Source organism: Molossus molossus, unplaced genomic scaffold (genome assembly GCF_014108415.1).
Source record: "Molossus molossus isolate mMolMol1 unplaced genomic scaffold, mMolMol1.p scaffold_m16_p_2, whole genome shotgun sequence".
NCBI lineage: Eukaryota > Metazoa > Chordata > Mammalia > Chiroptera > Molossidae > Molossus > Molossus molossus.
Genome location: NW_023425355.1, coordinates 133,044,571 through 133,072,041, shown reverse-complemented (window position 1 = coordinate 133,072,041; position 27,471 = coordinate 133,044,571). Strand labels below are relative to the sequence as shown.

At 39.3% G+C, this 27,471-nt stretch overlaps 1 protein-coding gene across 2 annotated transcripts; it reads right to left on the bottom strand.

The window, feature by feature from the left end:
• Nucleotides 1-2,421: 2,421 nt before the first annotated feature.
• SMPX (small muscle protein X-linked) lies at nucleotides 2,422-26,521 on the bottom strand. 2 transcript variants are annotated; one of them, XM_036271293.1, is made up of 5 exons: nucleotides 26,506-26,521; nucleotides 24,198-24,390; nucleotides 20,505-20,561; nucleotides 8,750-8,836; nucleotides 2,422-2,573 (listed from the first exon to the last, which is right to left on the bottom strand). In XM_036271293.1, the coding sequence occupies exons 3-5, from the start codon at nucleotides 20,541-20,543 to the stop codon at nucleotides 2,439-2,441; spliced, it is 261 nt and encodes an 86-aa protein (XP_036127186.1). In that variant the 5' UTR covers nucleotides 20,544-20,561; nucleotides 24,198-24,390; nucleotides 26,506-26,521; the 3' UTR covers nucleotides 2,422-2,438. The 2 variants fall into 2 exon arrangements, with proteins under 2 accessions (XP_036127186.1, XP_036127187.1); XM_036271294.1 differs by lacking the exons at nucleotides 24,198-24,390; nucleotides 26,506-26,521 and adding an exon at nucleotides 20,658-20,708.
• Between the last annotated feature and the right edge of the window lie 950 nt (nucleotides 26,522-27,471).

Here is a 27,471-nt window from a genome sequence, read left to right as displayed (position 1 = left end):
CTGCTTATGAGTCCACTGAATAAATCAATGTTAAAAAATACTCTCCCTCTCTGAACACAAACCATGACCATGGACGTCTCAAAATCTGACTTATTTGCTGCAGAAGAATAGATGAGTCAAAGGCAAACCAGCTTAATACTTCTCCTACAAGAAATAAAAACCATCCCTGGCTGAAAACAATGCTGTATTCATTTTGCATTCAGATCAACTACCCTGAAAACTTAAGTTTTCACATTCCTGAAGAATAAGAACAAATCAGCCTCTTTAAGTGGTTTTGCATTATTAGAATCTGCTCAGGAGAGAAGAATCATTAAATTTCTCTCTGAGAGAATCAAGTAACAGAAAAATTGTTCTAGTTACTCTGGTATATGTTTGATATTTTATTGCGTTGATATTGTTCCCTGTTACTGTAACTATAGATCCAAGGCTATGAAATCAGCCTCACCACCAGATAACACTACAAAATCATCTTGGAGCTAATTTCAAAAGATCATTCCTTCAAATCTTTAAAACCAAGTTCTTCTGAAACTAGAAGTGAAGTTAATTTTAGGTCGACATGGATTTCATAAAAGCAAAATCCTTTAATGTTTGTATTCAAAAATTCATGTGTCTGAGCAGTTTTGGTTGAATGATGATAATAAATATTACAAAAAGTTAATTTCACTTATCCAGGCTTTCTAACAGAAAGTTCTACAGCTTCATCTCAAGCATAGTGGAATATTTTAGCTCAGCTTGACAACACAAGCAGGACTGAGTATAATGATGCTCAGTCATCAACTGGTTGCATTGTTATAAATAATAAGAAGTGTGTGTAGCCATGCTTCAGGTCAGTTCCTGCTAATGTCACTTTGTCCTTGTTCAGGTTCCTGGAATGTATTCTATGGTCATAAAATCCGTTGCGTTTTATTCTTATCCCTTTGTTCTTTTATGCAACTGTGTTGAAAACACTAGATACTGTTTTGTTATTTTATTTCAAAATGTTCCCTCTCTTTCTCTACACCATAAAGAAATCTTTTCAGTAGAACTAAGTTGAAAATACCCTAGTAAGTCTGCATAAGTGTGGCACAGATGACACTGCTGTTATTCATGGGGTTATCCCGCAGAACATCCTGTTCTTCATTATGTGTACAGGAGGAGGCATAACAGGGCCCCATTGCTGTGCTTGCCTTTGCAATCTACATGGTCAGAAGATCTCACCCTAACACCCACAGGGAGTGTGTAATCCTTCTGTAAAATGCAGTAGGAAGAAGGGGGGAAGCACTATAACAAGTAGGTGTCAGCACTAACTTTGAAGTCAGACCCCCTTTTTAGGATGCATGGTAGATGGGGAAAATCAATCTCTTTATAAGACTCATCTCAAAAATGGGAACAATAATTAGGTATCATGAGGTTTAACAAACAATGGATATAATGCTCTTTACACAGTATCTGGCATATGGCAAATGATAAATAAATGTTTCTAGTGCTCAGCACAGGGCAGATATCAATAGATACTGGTTGAATGAGTGAGTGGATGAACAAATGAATAAAAGGACAGTTAGCCAGATAAGTAACTGTTTTATGTTCCCAGTATATAGTCCTCTCCTCTGAACTTAAACTTCTGCTTAAAAAATGCAATAGGCTGTGCATGGTAAGATCCAGGAATGTTGGATAAAGTAGATTTGCTGTCATTGTCTCATAGGAGAAAGAGCAATGACTTGGGCCAATTCCACGTGCCCTCTGCTAGCAAAACTCCCAAGCCAGTCTGCAGGTATCAGGTCAGCAGTTGGAGGACAAGGTTGAACCCTCACTAGGGGATCATTATTGACAGGATCCAATTAAAATGAAAATAAGGTTACAGGCCCTGCTTGCAGTGCCTCCGTGGGCAGCAGATATAGTTTGATTTTACCCTTCCCTCATCCTCATCCAGAGTCATGACCAGGTTCTCTTGTTCTGTCTTACACACTCAAGGGTTACTGGTTTCAAAGCCTGAACTTCTAGTCTCTACACTTTTAACACTTCCAGACCAACTCAGCACCTTGCTCCTCTGACCCTCCACTCAGAAATAGCTCATTGCTCTTGGTGGCATCTAGGTGAGGAAACTGGGGCATGAAATAAGAGAGGGCTCCCTGGACCCCAAGATCAAAAACTCTCCAAGACCCCTCTCCCAAGCATCTTTCCTCTTCCAACACTATCTTTCCCCAACTAAGAAAGTGACCAGAAAGGGGATGGCAGGCAAACATCCTCAATGGCTCTCTGACTGGTTACAGAGTAAGACAGGTCTAAAAATCTCAGCTTTACATGCCAGAAAACCTTTACACCAGAAATATTGGTCTCAGTTAAAGGCCCTGATACTTTAATGCTTCTGGAATCCTTCTGTGGAAGGTTTTCTTAAACCATTTTATAGTGATCCTTTTGAGACAAAGGAAATAGTTTTTCACTAACCTTTTTCTTTCTGACTACTGTTCAGCTTTGGGGACATATTTCAGTTCACTTTTAATATTCTGGATCTCCGATAGGTTGACTGCAGGTCCTGGAAGTTTCTTTGCTCCTGGTATTGGCTTCTTCTCCTCATCCGAGGTGGGAAGAGCACCCTGAAGAGAAAGAAAATAAAGAAGAGAGATTCAGCTCGCTGGAAAAGACAATTGGTCTCTCTGGGTAATGGACATTAAAAAATTAAAGGAAGAATAGTGTCAGAGTATAATTCTAGCAAAGTGACTTTTTCTTTTCTTTTTCAGTTTAATTTTGGTATACTTTTGCCATTTTTTGTTTGTTGTTTTATCTTTATTGTTGAAAGTATTACAGATGTTCCCCTTTTCTCCCCCATTGACCCCCTCCTCCCTGCTTCCACCCCCCCCTGCCTTCCCCACACTATTGTCTGTGTCCATTGGTTATGCATATAGAGTAACTTTTTCTTGTGCTGTTGAGACACCCTCAGAGTTTCAAGAAGATTTCCTGAAGTTTATAGAGAAATGTGGAATAAAGTTGGAAGAAGAAAACAAGTAATTTCCACATGACTTAGAAAACACTAGAGTACTATTCAGTGTCTAATTACTAATAAAAATTACTACTTGTTGGAAGGATTCATGTCTCCAAGACAAGCGTCTTACAAGATCAAATTTAATTTGGTATCATATGATTATAATATGCCTGAACAGCACAGATTTGCAGAATGTTAGTGCACAGCTGGCTCTAACAATGATTTAGTCTAGGAGTTTTTAATTTTTTTTTGTTTGAGGTGCAGTGGCTGCCAGCTTTTGTTCCAATGACATCTCTGGAAAGCATAAACAAACTGAAACTGATATAAGCAAAACCTCTTTGAATATGGGTGGGCTAAGATGGAGCAACAGAGGAGGCCCAGCTCTCCCCTCCTACTTTGTAAAGTATTTTAAATTTCCTATCATATTATGTTTTTATTTGTTGCAGCTTTAGGGCAGGACCACATTCTGTACTTTTTTTGTGGCTCCTTCAACACTTGGTAGAGCAGTACACATGCATATTGTTGATTGTTATTTAGCTGATTAACCCTAAGAATATACCATAGTGACAAATCTATGCCTGTATGTACATACACCAAACACACATATTAAAGATGACTATAAAACAGTAAGATCAGTTGCTGTGTGTGGCTCCTAGAATGCTAACTCATTACTACAAAGGAAAGTTGCTTGTTAGCTCATTCCTCCAATTTGCTAGAGGTAAGGGGCATATTCTCTGTGGCCCTGGAAGGAAGATGTTGGAGGAACATTTGATCACCATAGCAGCCAGGAGAACACGCCTCACGGATCAGTTTCCTGCTGGGAGGGTAATTGAATGATGGCCCCAGCTGCTTTGTCCTGAAATCCGCCCATCATCACTCTGAGGTCATGTTTCCCATGGCTGCTCTTGGCCAATGACTGAGTGCCACAGGATCCGAAAGCAGTCCATTCCTGGGAGACTTTGGACTCCTCTAGGAGGGACTTCTGCTGGAAAATTTTCCTTAGAATAGCACCGAGGTATAAGATGCTTCTGCCCAAGCTTCTGCCTCACTCTCCTTCACCCATATCACTGCCTGACAACCCTCCCATTTTCCTTATAAGCATTTTCTCCAATAAGTGTTTTGCACATCTAATCCCATCTTTGGGCCTGCTTATTGGAGGGCCCAAACTAACACAGTCCCAATGTGAGACTGGCAGAGCTCCATCTGCTCAGCCAACAACTAAGTGAACCAATCCAGTTCCCAAGTAAAGGAATAAGAAACCTCACGTTTATTGCCAGCCTAACTAGGCATCCCTGTAACTTGAGTATTAAAGCTGATGCTGTGCCTCCTTCTGGTTCCTACATCTAGTTCTCAAGTTGTCTAGACCCTAATGGGAAACGGAAAAAAAAATGTTCCACCTTCCTAAACTCTAATCAATTACTTGGAAGACATGTCCTTTATAGAAATATTTTTAAATTGCTTATTTGAGTGGATAAGTAGAAATCTAAAATATCAAGGTGCTGTTCTTCTGCCAGGGGCTAATAATTTTTCCTAGAGTCATTTTCTTTGACAATGGCACAGTGCTGATGAATTAGCTAACATATCAGCCACACAAGATGAGAAAGTAATTCAGTGTAAACTGTGACTGTTGTAAATATCTAGAAAATGTACAGAGCCATAGGATCAGCTTCCTTGTGTGTACGCACATTCATCATTTAAAAATGCTGGTTTAGCCCTGGCTGGTTTGGCTCAGAGGTTAGAGCGTCGGCCTGCGGTCCAGAATGACCCAGGTTCGGTTTCCGCTAAAGACACATATCTCGGTTGCAGTTTGTCCCCGGCCCTGGTTGGGTCGTGCAGGTGGCAACCACTCGATGTGTCCCTTTCACGTCGATGTTTCTCTGTCTCTCTCTTCCTCTCTCTCCCTCCCACTCTATCAGAACTAAAAATGGAAGAATGTCCTCAGGTGAGGATTAAAAAAAAAAAAATGCTGGTTTAGAAGCAATAATTAAAATGGCTACACCTCCAGTTGGAGGACTAGGTATTCCAAAATGTTCTTTGCTAGGCTTTTGGAAAGAAAATTTAAACAAGGCTATAAAGTGTTTGGATTTTTTTTAAATATCTGTAGTGATGAAATGAAAAATGATTTATATAAAAATGTTCCCATGGTTGTTAGGTGAGTAGATCCTAATAAAGAAGCATTAAGGAAAAAAGTTTCTAATTCCTTCTGTTAAGTTCCCAGGTAAGTCTCATTCACTGTCTTTGTAATATCAAAATATGCTCTACTGACACATTTAACACCTGAAGCCAATGTGTGCAGTCATGTGTCTGTGTGCAAAAGTTTATTATGTGAATATACACAGATATAGCATGATAATATTTAATACTAGTCACTTTCCTCTCAAGTTATTAAAACCTCAGTGCACTGTGCTTTTTATTTATCAAGGTAAGACTTTTAGCACTTGATTTGGCAAGGTCATGTGTAATGTAAAATTATAAGTGGATATATTTAATAAGTAGATATTATGATATTAACTCAGGAAGGGGATTAGTGGTGGTACATATTCTTAACTAAATCTTCTTTCATCTTTCAAAAAGAATAGCAATCTATGAATTTTTATTATAAGAATTGTAATAAATTAAGGCATGAACAAACAGGGTTCCAGTTGACTCCATTTGACTAATAAGTACATTTTTTTGGCAAGTAGATATCTGAATTGAGAAGGTACATGGAAGACATTGTTTGATTTAGATAAAAATAGCTGGAGAGAAGGCTTATCAGCACCAGACCATTTCCAGATTCAGGAATGGCTGTTTGTCAAGGGAGATATTCACTTTGGGGAAGATGGAGTATTTGTAAAATTTGGTGCAATGGTGAACCATTTTCCAGCTATCTGACCTTCGTGACTTGATGCCCTATTGGGTTTTCCCCTAAATCCTCCTATGTGCTCATTCATGCTCAGACACTGAAGACTTAATTATAACAGTAAACACTTATATTGCTAACTGTTCTAAATTACACATACTAACTCATTTAATCCCCACATCAACCTATAAATGTGGTACTATTATTATCTGTAATCTACAGTTGAGGAAACTGAGGCACAATGGCCACACAGCTAGGATGTGGTGGGACCAGAATCAAATAGTGTGTATGCATCTTGTAAAGGGACCAGATGGAGAGGGAAATAATTAACAGGAAAATCCCAGCATGCTGTTTTGTGGCTTAAAAAATGGAATTTCAGTCAAAAGAGATTTGGTAGGCAGAGTACGGGCTTGTCAATATCTTTCAAATCACTTCAAATAAGCAGCATGCAAAAGACAAGCTATGTTTACTAGGATTTGGCTGTTAGGCCTCTGTGTTGGACACATGCCAAACTCTAGCTGGGCTAAGCGGATGGAGGGTACACTCCTACTCTGCAGAAACCATGGGGATGTTGGAGATCCAACCACTACTCACAGGCCTTGTCAACCAGCCCAAGGCTGGTCCTAGCTTCCTACTGGGGTACATCTTCTTCTTCATATCTGAGATGGTATTGGGATTGAGATGGGGGAGCTAATGGCTGTGATAGAGGTATTCTGTTTGTCCAGGGATGGTATGTTATGATCTCTGCTTTACCCAGTGATTATCACAATGCAAGGCTAAGCAAGAAATCCTAAATCTAACAGGGTAAGCAGTTCCATATTTACAAACTAGATAATAATGAAAAGTGTAGCTGCAAGTTATTTGGATTTCAGATTCCATTTTCCCATTCAAACTATATCACAAAAGGTGGCTGGGCCCTCAAGCAAGCCCACAAAATCCTACTAAACTCACCTTGTAGCCAAACCAAGCTGCCTAACTGATCCCCTGACAGTGTTGTTTCCATGAGAAACTTACTGTAAGATCCAGCCCAGAACTTGAGTTATTACATCCCACCCTTCCCTAAGACCCCACAAGTCTTGAGAGATAATTTCTGCTCTTACAATAAGAGAATACAACCCCTAATTCCACTCTCCCAACCCATGAGCCCCAAGGGAAAGGGGTAGCTCAATTCAAGAAACACTCCTGGGGCCTCTGTGGATACCTCCCTCACCCCTTTCCATCCTGCGAAAAATATTGGTTGGCTGCTTGTATACATAGCTTGTCATAAAGTGTTCATAAACCAGGTTGTATCAGTTCCTGTCTATTTTAGAATGTACTGGAACCATCATCTTGGGAACAAGGCAGGAGTGAGAGCACAGTGCTTCCCCAACCCCCTAACTGAGACAGAAGGCCATCTGTACCACAGGGGGAAGCTGAAATGCAAGCCTTTAAAACAACTGGTACATCAGTCAATTTAGTGAGAAAAGTGGGTCAAGCTACCTTCTGACTAATTGCCATAGTTGTGAGACACAGCTTAAGAGGAAGCACAGGAGAAAACCTAATTACAGGTAAATGGAGGTGTAGGAAGAATTCCACTGCCCATCCTTCTACCTCCCCATGCCTTTTTCTTACAACATGCATAATAATAGGCCCAGGAGTCCTTCGTGAAAACTGGATAAACATCATTTGAACAATTATTTATTGAATACCTGCAATGCTGTTATATCACCAACTTTTTCCTCACAGTGACTCTCTGAGGAATGGAGGGGATTGTATTTTGCAGATATAGACTCAGAAATACTTGACCAAAATCCCAGAGAGAGAGAGCTCATGATCATTAGTTAACTGGATGGCTAAATTAGTAGCATCAGAGCTGGAGAATATGTAGCATAAGAAAAGGGGTCCGGTCGGGTCCTTTAAACTTGTATGTTTAAATTTTCTACTCATCAAAAGTGACTTAGTGGCTAAAATTCCAGAATTCGGTGATATCATTCAAATACTCCAGTTCCTCCTTTCAAAAAATATATTTCTATTGATAAGAGGCTGGAACCAGTAACTCAGAACCACATCGGGAATTATTTACTGGGGAGGGGTAGATGAGGGACAACCAAAGTTTTATTAGGAAACTTTGGAATGATCATACATGTTCTTTTGGACAATTACCAAAAATGTCACCTACAAAAGTTAAAACAGCCTTTTCACCTTTTTAAAAAAATAAAATACAGTTTGCTATTCCCTATGACTTCATTTAATTTCATTTTCCTTGTCTTGTGTTAAAGACATACTCCAAAACCCAAAATTGTTTTTTAGAACCAGACCTTCCAGGTTTTATCAGAAAAGTCACAATTGGGGATAAAATATAAATGTTTGGGGAAGGAACTTCTCTGTATTTATTGTACTCATTATCAATTTTAGCCTCCACTTTATAAGACCACATATTTGCTTTTGGAGGGCAGGTAAAGAATTAGAGGGAGAGAAAAATGCAGAAATTGATAGACTCCCTTGCAAAGTCCTTTTTTTTCCCTAAGGAAATACCCAGAGATTGGAGCTCTTTGTTTGAATCCGCAAGTAATTTAACATGCTTATTACCTGTGCTCCCACTGGGGTGCATCACTCATCAAAATCTGTACTAAAGACATCTTGTTTGGTTTAGTAAAATCTCAGAGTAAAAACTTACCAAGCTAGGGATTGTTGTGGACCAAGAGCATCTGGAAGGCTATATTCCCCCTCCCTATCCCCACCTACACACAGACACACACAATCAATCAACAAACTACATGTTAAACTCATCATCTTCCAGTAACTGTGCTAGGCACATATATATATATATAATGCAATGACTCCTTGAGCCAGGTCCTTTGGTGCCCTCCCTTGCCCTGGAGAGCCAACCCTCAATGTGCCTCTGTCCAACACTAGTCAGGATTTTGGAGGAAAGACAATGCTGAGCTCTGCAGCTAACTTTTCCTCACCTCCTCACTTTCTGGAGTACATTCTTTTTTTCTGGGGGGTTGCCCAGCTCCTGGCCGAAAGGCTCCCATTGGGATATTGATATTTGCCTAAAAGAGAAAATAGGGAAGATTCAGCTCAAGAAAAGTAAGAAATTGTAATGATACTGAGTCGGTAATCGTTGTGAGAAAAAATGCATCTGAAAATTACATCTTTAAAGCTTTTTACCTCAAGAAAATTGCTGTAATGACAGTACAAAAATGTGCAAAGGCAAATTTAACTTCCATTTATTACACATTTCTGCTATTCATCCTTAGATCTGTGCAGTGATTTCACAATTCTCTATTCAATGGTAGAATTTGAAAACAGTTTGTTCTGGCTGTTGCCCTCCTGTGGTGCTTAATATTTTTCTCTCTCTGGGATGAAGAAGGAACACATAATGATAGGAAAGGAAGAAACAGCATCCTCAGAAGCCATCCCACACCTTAACCATCCTTCAGTTTCCTTCAGATTTACTATGGGAGGGGAGCAATCACACCGCCTAAACTGCCTCCTCCTTTTCATAATGTCCTAGAGCTGTCCCAGCACTTTTTTAAGTCTCTATAATTGACACTTTTCTACCTTATTCCTAACACACCATTGTGTAAAAAGAGTGCTGGAAAGTCAAGTTTATAGATTCCTGTCATTCATTAAAATAACACTAATCTCCATCCGCAGTTAAAAAAAAAAATCCCTTCTAGTAAACATGAGCTATGCTAAACCTTAAATTATGCAATGAATATGCTGACATAGTAATTTGAACTTGGTGAAAAGAATATGTAAACTTGAATTTTGTCCCTATTTCATCTGATATCAAAAAGCAAAAATGTTTAATGCAAACCAGAAACATCTTCAACCAGGATATCACTCACATAAAACAAGTATTGAAACTTTTTTTTAAGGTAGAACATATTTTTTCCACTTAACATAAAGTGTTCATTGCCTTATGAGTAATTGGATATGTGGGCTTGAAAAGTTAAAATTGCACTTTGATGTTATGCATGAAAATGATGCCTGAGCAGAGAGAGTGAAATATTTTACTTTTTGACACATTTTGGATGATTTTGATACCACACCAAATAAAATTATTAGGAAGTGTGGTAAGGTCCATTTGGAACAGCCTGATATGAGATCTGTTGCTGGGGGAATGTTTAACTCAAGACACAGGAAATATCCAGTGTCCATGTTCAGGCAACATGGTGGGTCTGCTCTGCTCCTGAGAGCAGGAAGCACCTAGGGACTTTCCCTACTAGAATAATGCTGATCCCACAGAAAGGAAACAGATCCAAAGTATTTGTGGTGGGTGTCAAGAGAGGTACATCACCATTCCCAGGGTCAAGAAGCCAAGAAGTATTTTTGATCAGTATGTACCATATATGCTAAAATATAAGGGCAGCACAGTTTTGGAGGGAAGCATTTTGGAAAACCTAATACTTATCCTTCTAAGCTCTTCCTCTGCTTAATGGAAATATCAGGTGGCATAGAGTGGGAGGAGGAGGGAGCATAAGATAAGGGGGAAAATGTCTTATATGGTGGCAAATATGGTAGCATACTTCATGAATTCCAAGATGCACTTCTTTTAATATCTCTGAAATAAGAATGTGTCATTACAGCATACTATCTTAAAATTTTAATTGGCACATTTGTTTTATTTCTTAGCAGGACATAAAATAACAGTATTTTATAATTGCCCATCACAGATTGGATGAAATATCATTAGGGTCCTGAAATAAAATCAAAACAATGTAAATAAGACCCACAGAAGATTATCTCTGTTGAATCAATAACTATTTCCATTATATATAAATAACTATAGAAAACTTGGTGAAAGAGAGAGAAAATCCATATAGGTACTATTTGGGAGACAGTTAACTGGTTAGATCACCATTACCCTGACCCATTTAACAAGTTTCTACAGAAGGCTTCTTCCCAATGATGAGTGCAAGTTAACATTGTTTCTGAAAGATCTGACTGATAAACTAACCCATTTAATAAAGTATGTATGCTCTATACTAGGTTGTAGTTTTCAGTAAAGGAACATGTAAAAGTCATCCAGAATAATGTATCAATAAAGGACATGCTATGGGAATACCAACTTTACTCACTCAGGAGTTAATTTTAGCCAAGCACGTAGCTTCTCCATGGTATATGGGTGCTTTATAGTAGTGAAAAGAGCCCAATGTTAGGAGTTGCTACATATAATCTGTACTTGAAAAAGTGACAACTGCTCTGGGGCTTATCTTCCCCATTTGTAATATGAATGTTAGGGTTCATAAATAGTTTTCAAACTTTTAGCCATGGAGCCCTTTCTTCAAATAAAGTATTGTAAGAACATCTCAAATGCAAACTAGGTGGAGGTGGAGCTGCTCTGACTGAGCTGGTAGAGACCCCAGAATCCCATCTGTTTCCTCCAAGCCCAGGACCATGAGCAGTTCCTTGAAACTTGGGTAGCCAATCTGATAATCATTGAAAGAGATCACTGACATATACTTAAAATATTTTCTCTGCCTATTGTTAAATTGTCTGTAATTTATTTTAAACTACTTTAGCATAGATAGGGTGATATTTTATATATGTGCAGTTTGGTTTAAACTGCAACTCTGGGGATATCTATTGCTCTAATTGGGAGTTCATCCTCCTGGGGTGGTTAGATAGTAAAATATCACTAAGACCACATTCCCAGGATTGCTTCTTCAAGTGCTTCTGTTACTAATATCTCCACCAACACCTGAGCCCTCAATGCTTGAAAAAAATGTATAAAAAACAGGTGAAATAATGGAATGAGCATTAGAAATGGCTTTTATTAATGAAATTAGAGAATGTTAAGATATGGAGATTGGTTAAACTATTTTAGAGACAACCCCCACCCTGCTGAACAGTGTAAGGATCTGATGCTGTAGCTTGCATCTTCAGAGACAGAGTTCTAGCAGTGATCCCCAAATAGACCTGTCTCCAGCCACTGATAATGAGGATTTCCAGCTGGCTGCTGCCAACTAAGGGCAACAGAATCCCCACCTGCCTCACGTGATCCTTTTATGCGAGGCAGCAGTCATTTGGAGCACTTAAAGGAACAAGAGCTGAGGCTTCATCAAGCTCACAGACAGACTGTATAAATGGTTTTATGCTTACTTGCTAAATAATGTGTGTTTAACAAATGCCTGTGTTGTAGCAGAGTTGGGTTTGAGGCTAGCGTTCATCTTAACCAGGGGGTGAGGTTGTGGGACAGTAATTACTCACCTCCCATGCCCATCTACCACAAACTACCTTACCCCTCAAACCCCAATATTTAGCCTAGTCATCACAACACCTACATCCTCACAACAAATTTCTTAAGTTTGGACTATCACCTTCATTTTACTGATGAAGCCCTGGCCAGTTTGGCTCAGCAGTTAGAGCATCAGCCTGAGGTCCAGAGAGACCCGGGTTCGGCTCCCGCTAAGGGCACGTACCTCGGTTGCAGTTTGTCCCCCAGCGCTGGTTGGGTCGTGCGGGTGGCAGCCACTCGATGTGTCCCTTTCACATCGATGTTTCTCCCTCTCTCTCTCTCCCTCCCACTCTATCTGAACAAAAAATGGAAAAATGTCCTCGGGTGAGGATTTAAAAAAAAAAAGACATTTTACTGATGAAGAAGAAATTGAGCCTCAAAGAGATTAGATTATTCTCAAGGTCACATAAACAGTTCCAGCAAAATCCAGGATTTCAGAGTGAAAACCTCGGGGACAGAACTTCACTCTATAAAACCCTTCTCCAAAGAGCTCTTTTCATTTGACCAAAGCTCTAGCCACTCTAAAAGTCACTAAACTTGCTGGAACATAATGAACAAAATAAGCTGTTGACCAAAAGAGATCCAGAGTCATATAAGTAGGGAACAGACTGACAAACCTCAGAGGGATGGGGGGTGGGAGGGCGGAAAGAGATAAACCAACGAACTTATATGCATCTATGTACAACCAGTTGACACAGACATTAGGTTGGGGAAAGCAGGAGGGGGGTGGGAGCGGGAAGGAGGGGGTCAATGGGGAACAGGGGGGAGGACATCTGTAATACTTTCAACAATAAAAATAAAATAAAATTGCAGCCTTACAGTTTGAGAATGGCCTTGGAAAGTAGCACACAAATGGATAATTCCAGCATAGGTGTCAAAGAAAAGCCACCTTGAAAAATGAGCCATTAACTCACTGACTTGATGCTTTTTCATCTTGAAGGCATCACTTAAGAAACTAAGAACCTAAATGGGTTTTTTGACAGCAAATATTGACAGGATCCAAAGGAGTCTAAGAATGTGGAGTACCCAGTCATTAATGTACACCTGAAGGGAGTGTCAGAGGTGTGCTTGTAAATGTTTAGAAATGATTCATTAATATAATTGTAGGGCAGTGATATTTGAGGGACAAATTATAAACTAAAGTATAGCCATAAGAAAAATTCCTCATAGCTTGAATTTGATAGAAATATGTACACTTGTAGGTTTGTTTTTATTCCATTGGCCAGACAATTGTCATATTCTTGTGTCTTACATAGACTTCCTCTTTTTGAATGTAAATAAAATACCTTCTCAGTGATTCAATTTTTCCATCTGCAAATTGGGTATATTTGCCACTCAAAATGATTTTTGGATATGAGCTACTTTTTTGTGAAAGAATAAACAAATGCAGAAAAAGTCTAACATTAATGACCTGGAGTTAATATAAGGTTAGACTTCCTTTCTATATAGAATCTGTATAAATGTAAAGGAGGCAGGCTTTTGTTTTTTCCTTTTGTTTATTTGTTTGTGTAACACATCTTCTTGAATTTATTTTCCCTCCTTGAGGTTTGTTCATCTTAGATGTTTTTAAATAGGCCCCTGACACAGCAGACCCAGTGCATCACCTTCCCAAACTATACATAATTTGTTACATCCTCGAAGTTGGGAATGGAAAAAAATCTACTAGATCATCTTTTGCCAGAACAGGATACAGTTCCCTGATAATAGACCTATCTGATGTGAAATGAATACTACACTTGATCTCACCAGGTGAAAAAAGCAGAAAGAATTCCCTGTAAGTTAATTCCACTACTCCCTTAATTATTTGTATTGTTCTCCTGCTTAGTTCCAGGCTTCGAGCCCAAGGATTCTGGAAACAATATTCCCTCCACAGTCACTCCTGTGAGACTTACAATGGAACAACATCTCCTTTCCCCAGTGGGTTGCATTCTGATAGCTGCCAGCTACTGAGTACTGACTATCCCAACCCACTCTTTTTTCCATGGCCATTGTTCTCTTATCTCCCCCTCCGTTTTGGTCCCCACTCCATCTCTCCTTTTAGTGCTGAGGCTTTGGGAGTTTCCTCTCTTTGCACATTTGTTTCAGATGACCCCCCCAGCTGATTCTATCTTTAGTTTTCAAAGATCCCCAGCAGCTCCTGCCAGAATATATAGCCTCCCCCTTGCCATTATTTTGTGGGTGAGCAGAGGAAACAATATAGGGCTGCATTTTGCAGTATTTTTTTTCTGTACTTTCCTAGTCTTATAGTCCTAGTCCTTCTCTGAATGGAGCAGGATATGGCCTTTTGAGATTTTTGTGTTTCCTCAATAACTGATTAGAAGATGAGATTCTTATTTGATATGTTAACCTAAATTAAGAGAAATAGACCAAGTAAAATATAGTCCAACATATTTTAAAATAAAATTCTATATCAGTGGAATGCACAATTCCTTTGTCTTTAGGGATTCTTAAAATGTGGAATGGATCCAGAATACACAAATATTTGACTCAACTTGAAAAACTCCTACTCAGACACCCATACTGAAAGGTTTTCTTTCTTTTTTTTTCTGTTCTTGACACTTTCTGTTCTCTTCAATAATTTCCTGAATTACGCTACTGTAGTCTCATCATTCTGGGAAAAGTAGAATTCAAGAATGTACTATACAGCTATTAAGATAATGTGTATTATTGGTTGGGGGGGCAGGTTATATTTCTGAAGTACATGTGAATGTCAGCTAAGATCTGGAAACAGCCCAGTTGTCCAACAATAGATGAGTACATTTACACAATGGAATACTATGCAGCTCTGAAAACAGAAGGATCTCTCGCCCTTTGAGACAGCATGGAGGGACCTGGAGATTATTATGCTAAGCAAAATAAGCCAGTCAGAGAAAGTCAAGTGTCACATGATCTCACTTATATGTGGAATCTAAAGAACAAAATAAACTGATGAACAAAATAGGTCCACAGACACGGAAGCATGGACCAGACTGATAAATCTCAGAGGGAAAGGGGGGTGGGAAGAGATTAACAAAATAATTTATATGCATATATGTATAACCCATGGATACAGACAATAGTTCGGTGAAGATCAGGGGTGTGAGAGTAGGGTGGAGGGGGGGTCAATGGGGAAAAAGGGGAGTACATATGTAATACTTTCAACAATAAAGGTAATTTTTTTTTTAAATATGACATCCTTTAGCCCATATATGATTGTTTGCCCCATGTCACCAATATGGAGCACTGGTTAAAGCAGCAAAGATTACCAAATGGAAGTAGCACTCAACTCCCAGAATTAGACTGCTACATTCAAAATCTGGCTACGCTTTAAAGACTCCAGCATTAGAAATTATAAACAATACATTATGGTAATTTACCTAAGAAAGAAACAGTAGATGTGGTCAAAGAAAAGGCCTTAACTCTACATTAAACAAAGAACAGTTTTTTTTATGTTTAAAATTAAATAAAATATTAAAGGAAGGTATGTACCATTATCTTTTTTAGTTTAATCAATATATTGGTTTAACTGACCAACCATTGGTGGTGATAATCTATTCCTTTGTACTAAAAATTGTCATACCCCTGGAATCTTTTTTACACTGGGAATCCTAGACTGAAAACACATAGAGTCCCTAACATCTGTCTGTAAACTTTTTTTGTCAGGTTGTTTTATTCTTCCATGGAGTCTTTATGCCCTGGGAGAGTAGAAGAGCAATGATAACAGGTGAGGAAGAGAAAGAAGTACTAACATCGGGATATCAAGATACTCTGTTCTATATATGGATTGAGTAACAATGGAAAATTTCCCATGGTAAGAAGCTACACACTCACTAATGATACAGGACTCCTATAATCACTCCTTTAAAATGTATGATAAAGGAGTTAGGTTTAGTTTTACAAGCAGCTTGATTAAGTCAATTAAGCAGAGAGGTGGGAATTCTGTGGCCATGGTTGTTTGTATTTCAAGACTGTGTTAGTCACTGAGTCACTTTACTTTGTACTTGTCACTCCTAGCCAACTTACACTTAAGATGACTTTAATCAGTGTAGGCTATTAGCTTCTTCCCTGAAATGCTGACACTCTCTGAATGTCAATTGAACTCTTTAAAAAGGAGGACCCAGCATCCATAAAATGGTAATTGTCCCTCAAATAGCCTGAGTTCTTATGATTATTCTCTAGATGGTCTGCACCAATTCCTCTATTCTCACTTTCTGTGCCAAGGCAGGTTGGTAAATAATGAGGCTAAAACAGTGTGGCAGGGTGGATCCAGATGTGGGCTTTGGGATCACACAATGTGAGTTTGGGTCCTGACTCTCCTACTTACAAGCCATGTGATCCTGGGTGAGTTCTTTCACTTCTCTAAACCTTTCATTATAATCCATAGAAATCCCATTTGCATGGTGCCAAGTACATAGTAAACCCTGAAGAAACTGTTACTATTATTATCACTCTAATAATAAACCTTGGAAGTTATTCTCAAGAAGTTCATAGGCTATTAGAAGCTAGACAGAGGCTTAGAGGTCATTCAATGAAACACCCTCCCTTTGTAGATCATGAGGACCAGCGGGAATGAAGCCACAGAGCAGAGCTAATACGAGGGCACAGGACTCTTTTCCATTTAACCGTGAAGTTCTCAGACCTGATGGTAAAGGACAAATAATATTCAGCTTACTTTGATCAATGGTAGAGAAAATAGACTAGTTATGACCAAGAGACCATTGGCTCTGGGTAGGCTGAGGCCCTGGGGAGGCCCGTGGTGGTTTTTAAATGAAATGTGTTCAGGAGGAAGGGGAAGGACAGGCAGGTGCTGCCAGTGGCCAGTGTCACTTGGTCTCATTAGAGACTCACCAAGCAGATCACTGATGGCATTAGATTTCCCGGCAGCTCCAGCTTTCCCTACCACCTGTCATGTCAAATTCTTTCATCTGAAGGGATCAGGCCCACTATGCCCTGTGTGCTGACTTTACCTTGGTTACAAATCCATTCCCATCAACAGTAGAGTTTAACAGTCAGCCTGGAGAGTAAAGAACCGGAGTCAGCAAACTACAGCCCATGGGCCAAATCCAACCTGCCATCTGTTTTTGTAAATAAAGTTTCATTGGTGCACAGTCACTCTCATTCATTTATGCATTGCCTATGGTTGCTTTTGTGATATAATGGCAGAGTTGAGTAGTTGGAACAGAGACCCATGATCTGCAAATCCAAAAGATTTACTTTCTGATTTTTACCAGAAAAGATTTACCCATATCTGGTATAGATCCTTATCAGCTGCTTTATAGACAAAGGCCCTCTCTAAGCTATGAAACTATCAACTGACTTCTTAGGGATATATTTATGTCCTTGGCATAAATGAGATTTCATTAATACAACTGAAAAAAATGTAAACTCACACAGAATTCTCCTACAATTCAAAGGCTATCTCTTCTTCAGCATGAATGTGAAAGACAACTGTCCATCTCCTCTAAGGGGCAGTCTATTTCTGGCCTCCCTCTTATTCCGGAGCATGGAGGAGATGGAACCAGATGAAGAGAAATCAAGGCCATTCTGTACATTACTTGGATCGTTTCAAAAGCCATCTCTTAAGGAATTTGTGTGCTATAAACCAGGCACTTGCCATACATTATTTTGTTTATTCATTACAATAATCTAAGATCACAGAGTGAGTGAGTGGTCAGGCAGAGATTTGTAACCATTTGGTTCCACATTGTCTAATGCACGTAGGTGCAGTAGAGTAATTCAGCTAACTAAATGCCTGACTGTCAGAAGTATGGTTGACAGTGGCTAAGATTCATTCAATCCAGACAAAATAGAGATCTAAGTCATTACTTCCAGAAGTTTGCCCTGCAAAATACTAACCTGCAAGTACTCATGAAAATGGTCCAATATATTCAGAAAATTTTGCTCATGTTACCACCTTCTTGGAAGTCTACAAAGCCCTTAGTAAGTTGTGCACTCTGAGAAATTCTGCAGTGAAGATCCTATTCAATGCTGTTCAACATAATGTTTCCCAAACACTTTATCATGAAACCCTATAAGTAACAACATCCCTTAAACTAGTATTTCAAGAGACATACTTTGGTAACTGTTGAACTAGATGATGATGATGTTGATGATTAATAATAATGGCTAACAAGCAGAAAAAGACAAATACCACATGATCTAACTTATATACGGAATATAATAAACATAACAGTCTGAGGAAATAATAGTTGTACTGAATTGGAGATTAGATCCTGATAAAAAGGAGAAGCAAGTAGAGGGTGTTGAATAGAACATTTAAGATCTTTAAGTGGTATTTACACGACCAGGGCACTCCCTCATCCACTGGAGTTTCTATTTGTTCCAGACAACCCTGTACCCTAGATAATGTTCCTACTGTAAGCCATTTATATAGTATAACCATTTTTGCATTTTATTTAATGGACATTACTTTAGGTTAATGCAGAGATAATAGGAAAATATCAGATGGTGCAGATCCTATTTAACCACAAGAAATAATATTTCATTTGAAGGTTCATTAAATTACGTTTTTTGTGTGGCATAAAATATATTGAAAGAGGCAATACCACATCTATAAGGAACCACTGTTGGTAGAGTGGATGGATTTTTTTAATGCAGTATAATAACAGCTATTGAGAGCAGTCAATAGCAATTTTTTAAATATTACAGACCTAAAAATATATCAAGATCAAAATTATTAGATAAAATACTGGTGAAATTTCAGTGTAGATTTGAGGGAACTACTAAGGAAGAAAAATCAACACACTTTCAGCTTTCAAAGGGAGAGAAGCAAAGGCAGCCAGAAAGGACTATGTTTTTGTGTCCTGCAAAATAAAAAGGAAATTTATGTTTAGCACCTTGGGAACTTCAATTGCAGTAATCAAATAGTATTACTTCTCATCATTTTAACATAGAGCATTCCTGAATGATAATTATTGTAATAACCATTGATACTTACTGAGGGCTTACTATGCTGTTTTAAGTATCTTGTATGAGTAGCCTTAAGAGGTACTATTATTATCCCCATTCTACAGATGTGGAAATGGAGAAAGAGAGGTAAAGTAGATAAAGTTGTGTTCACATGATCCCACACCAATACAAAATGGATCAGGGATTCAAATTCCAGTGATCTGGCTTCAGAACCCATGCCATTAACAGCTATGCACACTGGGTAAAGAGAAGGTTCAAAGGCCCAAGGAGGCCAACAGATCTGGGAAGCAAAATAAATTGCACTACCAATGTCAGGGTATGTCACTGACTCACTAGGTGGACACCAGAAAGCCAAATGCGGCAATGTTAAGTTGACTCCTTCCTTGCCAAGGCCCTTTCTTAGTGGTTTGTTCTAAGACACGTTTCCAAAGGTTGTTATAGATCTTGCCACTTAAGTCCATCCACTTAAGGCTATGCATTAGTCACCACAGGTAAAGATCTGTTCCTTCACTCACCTCTACCACCAGTGTGTGATAGGATTTTTAACCCCACAACCTAGCCACACACACACCCCTCTAAAATACTGCCATTTGCTTATGAGTATTTGTATGCTGTGATGGTGCATCAGAACCAAAATATTCAGGAACTGCCACATGCTCTGCAGCATTCAGAAAAGTCCAGGGAAAAAAAGGTCTGAAAGCTCCTTTAGCAAAAGCACAGATGGCTCCATGCTGTGGAAAGGAAAGATGGAATTTTACAATAAAGCACGTGGCCAGCATCCCAGTGTGGGAGCCATTTGAGAGTTAAACACAGAGCCCTTGAGAGAAATGACAAATTGGTAAAAACAAATATTGAAAGTTATCTTCATAATTATGTTTGTGTTCCCAGATGCCTGTTTCCCTCTCCCCTTTTTGTGAGTGACACATAAGTCAGTTGAAACAACCAAAGAATTTGTTTGCTCAGAGGAATTGATGAGACATAATAGCATATGCACTTTAAAAGATAAATACCCAGCCCTGGCCGGTTTGGCTCCGCGGTTGGAGCACTGGCCTGCGGACCAAAGAGTCCCAGGTTCGGTTCCCGCTAGGGGCACGTACCAAAAAAATAAAATAAAAATAAATAAATAAATAAAAGATAAATACCCAAGCCTTGGTAAGAACACTTGACAAGAAAATAATATTATTTAAGATGTATTTTAAACAGATGGCTCAACAAACTCAATTGGATATAAAAATGGAAATTGAATTTTTAATTTCTATCAATGAGCATATCAAAAACTTACACATCAAAACACATACACATTACATTTTTGTAGAACATTTAATTCTCATTCATAAACTTTGATTGTCTTATAATTCAGCACAATTAAACAAAAACAGCTTCTTCCTTCTGTGTTGTGCCTTACCAGTCTTATATCCTTTCTCAAGTGTACCTTAAATGAGTCTTTCTTTTCTTCTTGAAGGTAATCATCAGTTACGGTCGAACAACTGCAAAAAGTCTGATTTATTAAGAAAACAGGCTAGAACTCATAGAGATGATGTTAAAACACAAATGTGCCTACTTACCTGGATGGCTCTGACATTGGAAACTGGCTGTTTCGACATATTCACTCAGTCTTATCCCTAAAAAAACAAGTAAGAAACTGTTAGAGGTGGCGGCATTCAGATTCACGGTCTTGATAAATTAGAACTTAACTCATGATTCAACTGTGCAGTCACCCCTTTCACTGGCCATATATTCTTTCAGTCTCAGTTTCCGAAGTTACTTAGCGACTCTCCTTCCTAAAGCCTCAGGGAGAGGGAACACGAGAGGCAGGATAAATCATTCAGGAGCAGAAATGCTGAGACGCCTCGCCCCTGATGCTAATGATAGGCCATCAGAAACTTAAAAGGCGCTATCATCTCCTTCCCTGCCCTCCTGCCCCCCTGCCAAGAGCAGCAAAGCAAAGAGGCTGTGGGAATAAAACACCTTTGTTTGGGGCCTCGGAAGCTTTCCGCTTGAAACTGAACTTTTGATCTGAATTAGTTGTTGCCAGGGCTATGCGTCAGTCAAATGAGAGCGCCTCCTCTCAGTTCAACATCCAAAAAGAAATGGCCTGTACCTCGTTTTTACTATTGTGATGCTCTGCTCTCTGTGCATGTGTCTGTCCTATCCAGTGACCTGAGCAACACTGAGGAAGTAGGCCGCATCTGCCCCTGTGCATCCGGAACCCAGGCTCTGTAAACCAGGCAGCTGGCAAGCCTCACCTCTCTTTCTTTTAACAACACAGCCCCAGAAGGCAAATAGAACTTACATGACCATGTCAGATCCCCAAGACATAGTAGTGCTTCCTTCCCAAAGGATTTTTGCTTTCTTGCAGCTCATGAGATCTCACTTAGAGGATGGTGACTATGGTTTACTGAGGCCAGGGCGGGCAGGGAACAGCCCAGCTCTGTATCAGTATTATTATCACTTGTTCAATAAAATGTCAACAGAACCGAGTGAAAAAGTTAAAAACTCAGTGAATTAAAAACATGCTACTTTTTAAACCAAAACTATAAAGTGGGTTGACTGACTTTCCTCTATTGATCAGCGTAAGTGTATATGCTAACTGGTGAGAAAATTAATGTAGAGAGCAGTGTTTCCATTGGCCACAGGTCCTTTGTAACCTGGACTATGTCACTCAAAATATCTGGGTCTATTTCCACTTCCTTAAATTTTACCTGCTTCGCAGCTTGTGGTAAGAATCAAAATGACACAATGTTCCTGAAAATACCTTGTGAACTATAAAGCAAAATACAAATATTTATTGTTTTATTGTCGTTGCCCACAGCTACTGACTTTTTAGGCCTACTGTATACTGATCTACAGCTTTAAGCACGGAGTAAGAATTGATGTAATAATACCCCTCAATACTTTAGAGACCAAAAATCTGAGAATTCTGTGAATGTTTACTGGTTTTTTTTTGTTTGTTTTGTTTTTTATCTTCAAAGGCTTAGGCTCTATTTCATTAAGTTAATTAAATATTTTTTTTCAGTCTCTATAATTAGTATATCCCAGTAAATAGTCTTTGGAGTCACATACATGAAGACAATGAGATTTTTTTTTAAGTTTCACCTGAATGGTTTGGTTATATAGAGATATATCCTCCATGCATAAGAGTCTAGGTAGAATTATTTTCAATATGGTTAAAAAATGAAAAAGCAACAACAAATTAAACAACCAGGAATTCATTTTGCTGTATTCTATGTTTCCAATATGTTGCTGTCTTTCCTGCAGTGTCCAAGACTCAATGAAGGGTTTTTAATTTTTAGATCTAGGACACACAGCTCAATTTCAAAAGGAAAAGCTTGGTAGTTTAATTTTTCATGTTTCTCTATTCCTCAAAAGCCATTAGACGTCATGCAAAGCAATAATTTGCATAAGACTTTAAGTATCTCAGCATATAGGATGCTTTATGTGTATACAACTAAAGTTTAGTATCACTTAGGAACTTTTCAAACTTTCTTGTACATCGATTCAAAATGTGGGAATTGGGAATTTCTTTGTTATTACAATCACAGGTTGAAATGTAAAAAAGTCAGGTAATGGATATGCTATTTATACTGCATTGAATTTTTTAAAAATTAGGCTGACTTTTTTTCCCACTGAACTGCATTACTTTGTATTTTCTGGACCTCTAAGCTTAACAGATGGTTATTTCGTGGGCCTTGTCTCCTGTATAGCTCTGGTATAATCTTATTTGCACACAAATTTCTTCTTAACATACATGTCAATCTGCGATAGAGACAGTTCTAAAAAGTTGGTCAGATGCCAGCTCTCATTCCTTGCAAACAGGCTAGATAACATTTGTGTAAATCAGTTCTGCAGCCGCTCCTGCTGTCCTCATTATTCACAGAGAAATCAGGGCAAAGCACGCTGATGAACAAAAATAGACAGTGTTCCCTGGCTGTTTCCCTGGCTGTTTCTCTGGCCCTACGCTCACCTCTGTTAGGGATGCATCGTGTAGAATGCACCTTCCTTCTTTAGCTGCGTGCCTCAACCAGAACCAAAAAAGCTATGCCTTAGATGCACAACTCCACTCACACTGGGGCCACTATTTTCCATACAAAGAGATACTCTTTGCAGCACTCTTACTGTCTCCTGGTTCTGGCTACAGCTTGGAAACGGGAAGTTTGACAAGGCATGCATTGACTTTTGCAAAACCTATAGTATAAAGGAAATGCTTGCCAGTTTAGCACAGTTGAGTTTTCCTGCCGGTTCTGCAAGTCACTAGGGACCTTTAGTGGTCTGTATGCCGAGTCATGTACAATACCTCTGCTGGTTTTTCATTGGGAATCACCTAATATCTGACTTCTAAATAAGATTATTTCACTTACTAAAATTTTGTCAGCATTAATATCACTAATTTCATAAAAGTGGATTGAGAGGAAAGTGAATCAATATTTACAGAGAAGGGATTTTGTTTGTTCTTTTAAAAGGTCAATTAAATGGCTAAAGTGAAATCTAAAGGGAATTATCATCTGTCTCACAGCTAAAAATAATTCTGAGAAGGGTGTAGAAAGATGGTCAGCTGTCTGAACTAACTCCTTATTCACTTTGCCTGAACTATGACAAGAGGGAAGAAGCATTTAGTGTTCCCACGTTTCAGAACCTGGCATCCACAAAGAGACAGGAGTGTTGCCCTCTACCCTGCTGGGTATGGGGAACACTGTGACTAACATGGAGCTTTGAAAAGATGGGTCTGGAGTATTAATCAATCTATATGTTGACAGAACTTTGTCACCGAGGTCAAGCCTGGAGCTCACAGAGAAGAGAAAAGCGTTTTAAACTTGAATTGTATAACAACTCTGGCAATAATTTGCATTTAGGTAAACCAAAGAGCTAGATTTTCTCTGCCCCAAATTCTGATCATTTATAGGCTTATAGCCCAAATCAGTCTGCATCTGAGCAACTATAACCCTGTCCATAAGAATCAAAATGACATAATATTCAGGGTCACAGTCATCACACCTGGACTGTGGAAATTTTCTTATTGTCACTATCAATACTAACTACTTTTAGTTCAATATTCTTTCAAACACACACACACACACACACACACAATTTATAAAACAGAAGCAGCAACATCACCCATGAACAGTAAATTTACAAGGAAGCTACATACCCACTGGTTACGAGCCTACAAAGTTATAAGTAGTCAGGCATTAAAGAAAGTTAGGTATCAAGAAAATTTCCTTCAGAAAGCCCAGTTGCCCAAGCTTCATCCTTCTGCTTACCTGCTTTGTATTTGTTTACTGCCTAAGGAAAGTCCCAGGCAGCCAGGTGCAAGAATACAAGGCTCCTTAGAAGGTGAAAGGGATGCCTGGTGTCCTCTGAGCTGCGATCTCAATTCCAATGCTTTGCATGTGGCTGAAATAGCTCAAGTGCTCGGTGCCTCACCCGGGATTGAGAGCTGCTCTCGGCTCTGGGCTGGAGGGGAACTCAGTTTAAGGCTAAGTGTTAAAGAGAATTCCTGTCATAGCTCACAGTTGTTCTTCCTAAATATAGAGTTTGATACAAGCCATACACTGGCTGCCTCCGAAAGGCTTGACCGTGCTGAAAGCAGGGCTCAGATGTCAGCCGGAAGGTGGCTGCGGAATCTTACTGCCCTCCTAATCTTCCAGGAGATGCTGGCTGCATTTTGTCACGTATTCTGAGGGGGGCACAGTGAAGTTCGAAAAGTAGGAAAAGTTCTATCTTTAGCTTTATTACCTGGAGACCAGAAAATGAGGAGTGTTCAATAAAAATAGGAGAGAGGCAGCATGGTACCCAGCATGGCAGTCAGCAGGGGCACAGACATCAAAGAATGCTTGAGTCCTAGCTTGGTCACTTAGGACCTGTTAAAGTTATTTCATAATCAGCACTCAATAAATGGTCACCAAATGATGATAATTATAATATTATGTTGAACTATGTGACATCACCATTTTGTAGGTCAAAAATGGTCACAGATCAACTGACTCATTTGGTTCTAGGGCCCAGAGTCCTTGTTCTCTCTGCCCTACTGCCTCTACTGGTGGTGATGACTTTGACCTTAGAGCACAGGAGATAACAGACAAAATAAAACAAAGAAGAAATATCAATTTTAAGAATGACAAAGGCCAGGACCAGGTATGAGGCAAAACACTTTTTAAACAGAACACTGCCAAATTGTAAGGCACTTGCTCATTATTTTGTTTTGATTTTTTATTTTGGGTGGTATTTTGTATTGTGGGGGGAGATTCTTAGGCTCATAATTATTATTATTTTTTACTTCTGCAATCTCTGAAATTTTCTTTACATAGAACTTCCCTTCAGTAGAAGGATTAAACAGAGTCAGTGAACACACTTATGATTCATCCACTGGATGAAAGTGACCCCATGTCTGAGTCCCTCACTGTATGGTCAGCCACTGAATTCATCAGCAGCCATCTCCTACCAGTCCTCTCATTATGTGAAGAAAAGAAGCTCCAATTAGTATGAGCCCCTGAAGTCATGTTTCTGTTCCCGCAGCTGAATGCCAAATTGATTTCTCCAACTCCAACCCTCCCTACTGTGGTCTCCCAGAAGCACCAACAAGCCAAGTGCTTTTCCTTGCCCCTGGCCATAGCCCCCTGACATTTCTACTACTGTTATCACATCATCATATAACAGAGGAAACCCCGGGCACAAACTAACACACAACTGGATTGGTGAATGACAACTGGGCCCAAGGGGGTGGGTACTATACAAGAGTCCATTTCTTATTGGGAGGATTGAAATGGGAGAAGGAAAAAGAAACAGAGTCTTTAAGTATGGGAAATGGAGAGTCAGGTGTTACTGGGCATTGAAGGGGCAACTTGAGACCTTTGGGAATATTTCAGTGGAGATCACGAAAGAGGGCCAGGGTGGGGGGTTGTTGGCACAAACAAAATTCACTTAAGTGAATTCCTACCTGCATGCCTTCATCCCTCCTCCACTGTAGTCTAACAGCAGGAGGATAAGTAGTGACACCTTATGTGGCTTTATAGATACGAGTATGCGGAATAGTTTATTCTTGTATTATTATTTATTAATTATTGTATTTTCCATACAAACAACTGTAAACTTACTTTTTGCCCCACCCTGTATAGCCCTTGTTGAACTGCAAAACATTTTCATTTGTAATCTTTTATTTAGTCCTCCCAACAATTCCGTGGATTAAATGGTATTGTTCCCATTGTGTAGATCAGTAAGTCGAGGCTCAGAGTGTTAATTCAGAGTCAGTTATCCCCAGCTTTGGACTCTCATATTTAATGCTCTCTCCCGTTATACTACAATGACCTCAGGGAAGCACACTCCCATGCACATCCCTACATAAGTACTATATGTATGGTATCAGGATGCATTTAGTTGCAAGTAACAGAATATCTGACTAGCAGTGGCTCCATTAATAAAATCATTTAACCATCTCACAAACCCAGAAATTTGAAGGGAAAAGTTTCAGATTGGTTCACAAATTTTATGAAGTGAAAAAGGACCAGGCAATTTCCAGTTCTTGTACTTTGCTACTGTCAACAGTCAGCTTTTTATCCTCATGTTCCTTACCTTGTGTTCTCAGGATGGCTGCCACAGCTCCAGGAACCAGTATTTTCCACTGGTATTCAAATAAGGAATGGCAGTGATGGTGGGAAAGGGGGCTTTCCTCCTTCAGTGCTAGCGGAATTCCACTTACACCTCATTGACTGGAACTGGGTCTTATGGCTGCAAAGGAAGCTAAGAAAATAAATAAATGGCAGAGCATTAATAGAGTAGAAATGATTAGCTAATATCAAACATCCCATATAAAATCAGGATGCCCTTAGCAATAAAGAACACAGAGACTGGCAATCACATAAACAAGATACATACAGAGCTGTCTAGTGGAAAATGTGCTTTCACACATGCAATCTCATTTAATTCCCACCACTTTATGAAGCAGATGTCTTATTTGCATTTTATAATTTACAAAACATCCTGAAAAAGGTAAAGTCACATGCTTAAGTGTCCTAGTCAAAACACTAATCTAGGTCTTCAGGCTCCAAATTCTATGGGTTTCCTCTTGTGCTACCACATACAAGCCAACAGAGAGCCAAGCTGTTCATCCCACTGCCCCATCCCTCAATGCCCTCATGGGCAGGACTCTGATCATGTGCCCAAATTACAGGCTTCTTTTGGCTCCCTCTGTGCTCAGTTCTACTCTATCCTAGGTCCACCTACAGTTAGGGTAAATACTAAAATAAATCATATTATAAAAAAAAAATTAATCACCCTGGTTGGTTTGGCTCAGCGGTTAGGGCATCAGCCCGAGGACCAAAGAGTCGCAGGTTCAATTCCAACCAAGGGCACTGACCTCGGTTGAAATTTGTCCCCAGCCCTGCTCGGGGTCCTGCGGGAGGCAACCAGTCGATGTGTCTCTCTCGCATTGATCTCTCTCTCTCTCTCTCTTCCTCCCTCCCACTCTATCTGAAGATTAATGGAAAAATATCCTCAGGTGAGGATTAAAATAAGGTTTTAATCAATTAATAGATAAAT

Bases quoted from the DNA above. Each gene is read 5' to 3' on its own strand.
- SMPX (XM_036271293.1), bottom strand. From the start codon at position 20,543: ATGTCGAAACAGCCAGTTTCCAATGTCAGAGCCATCCAG. The intron at 8,837-20,504 runs GTAAGTAGGCAC...TTTCTCTTTTAG, and splicing joins CCAATGTCAGAGCCATCCAG to GCAAATATCAATATCCCAAT. The intron at 2,574-8,749 runs GTGAGGAAAAGT...CTTTCTCTTCAG, and splicing joins GTACTCCAGAAAGTGAGGAG to GGTGCTCTTCCCACCTCGGA.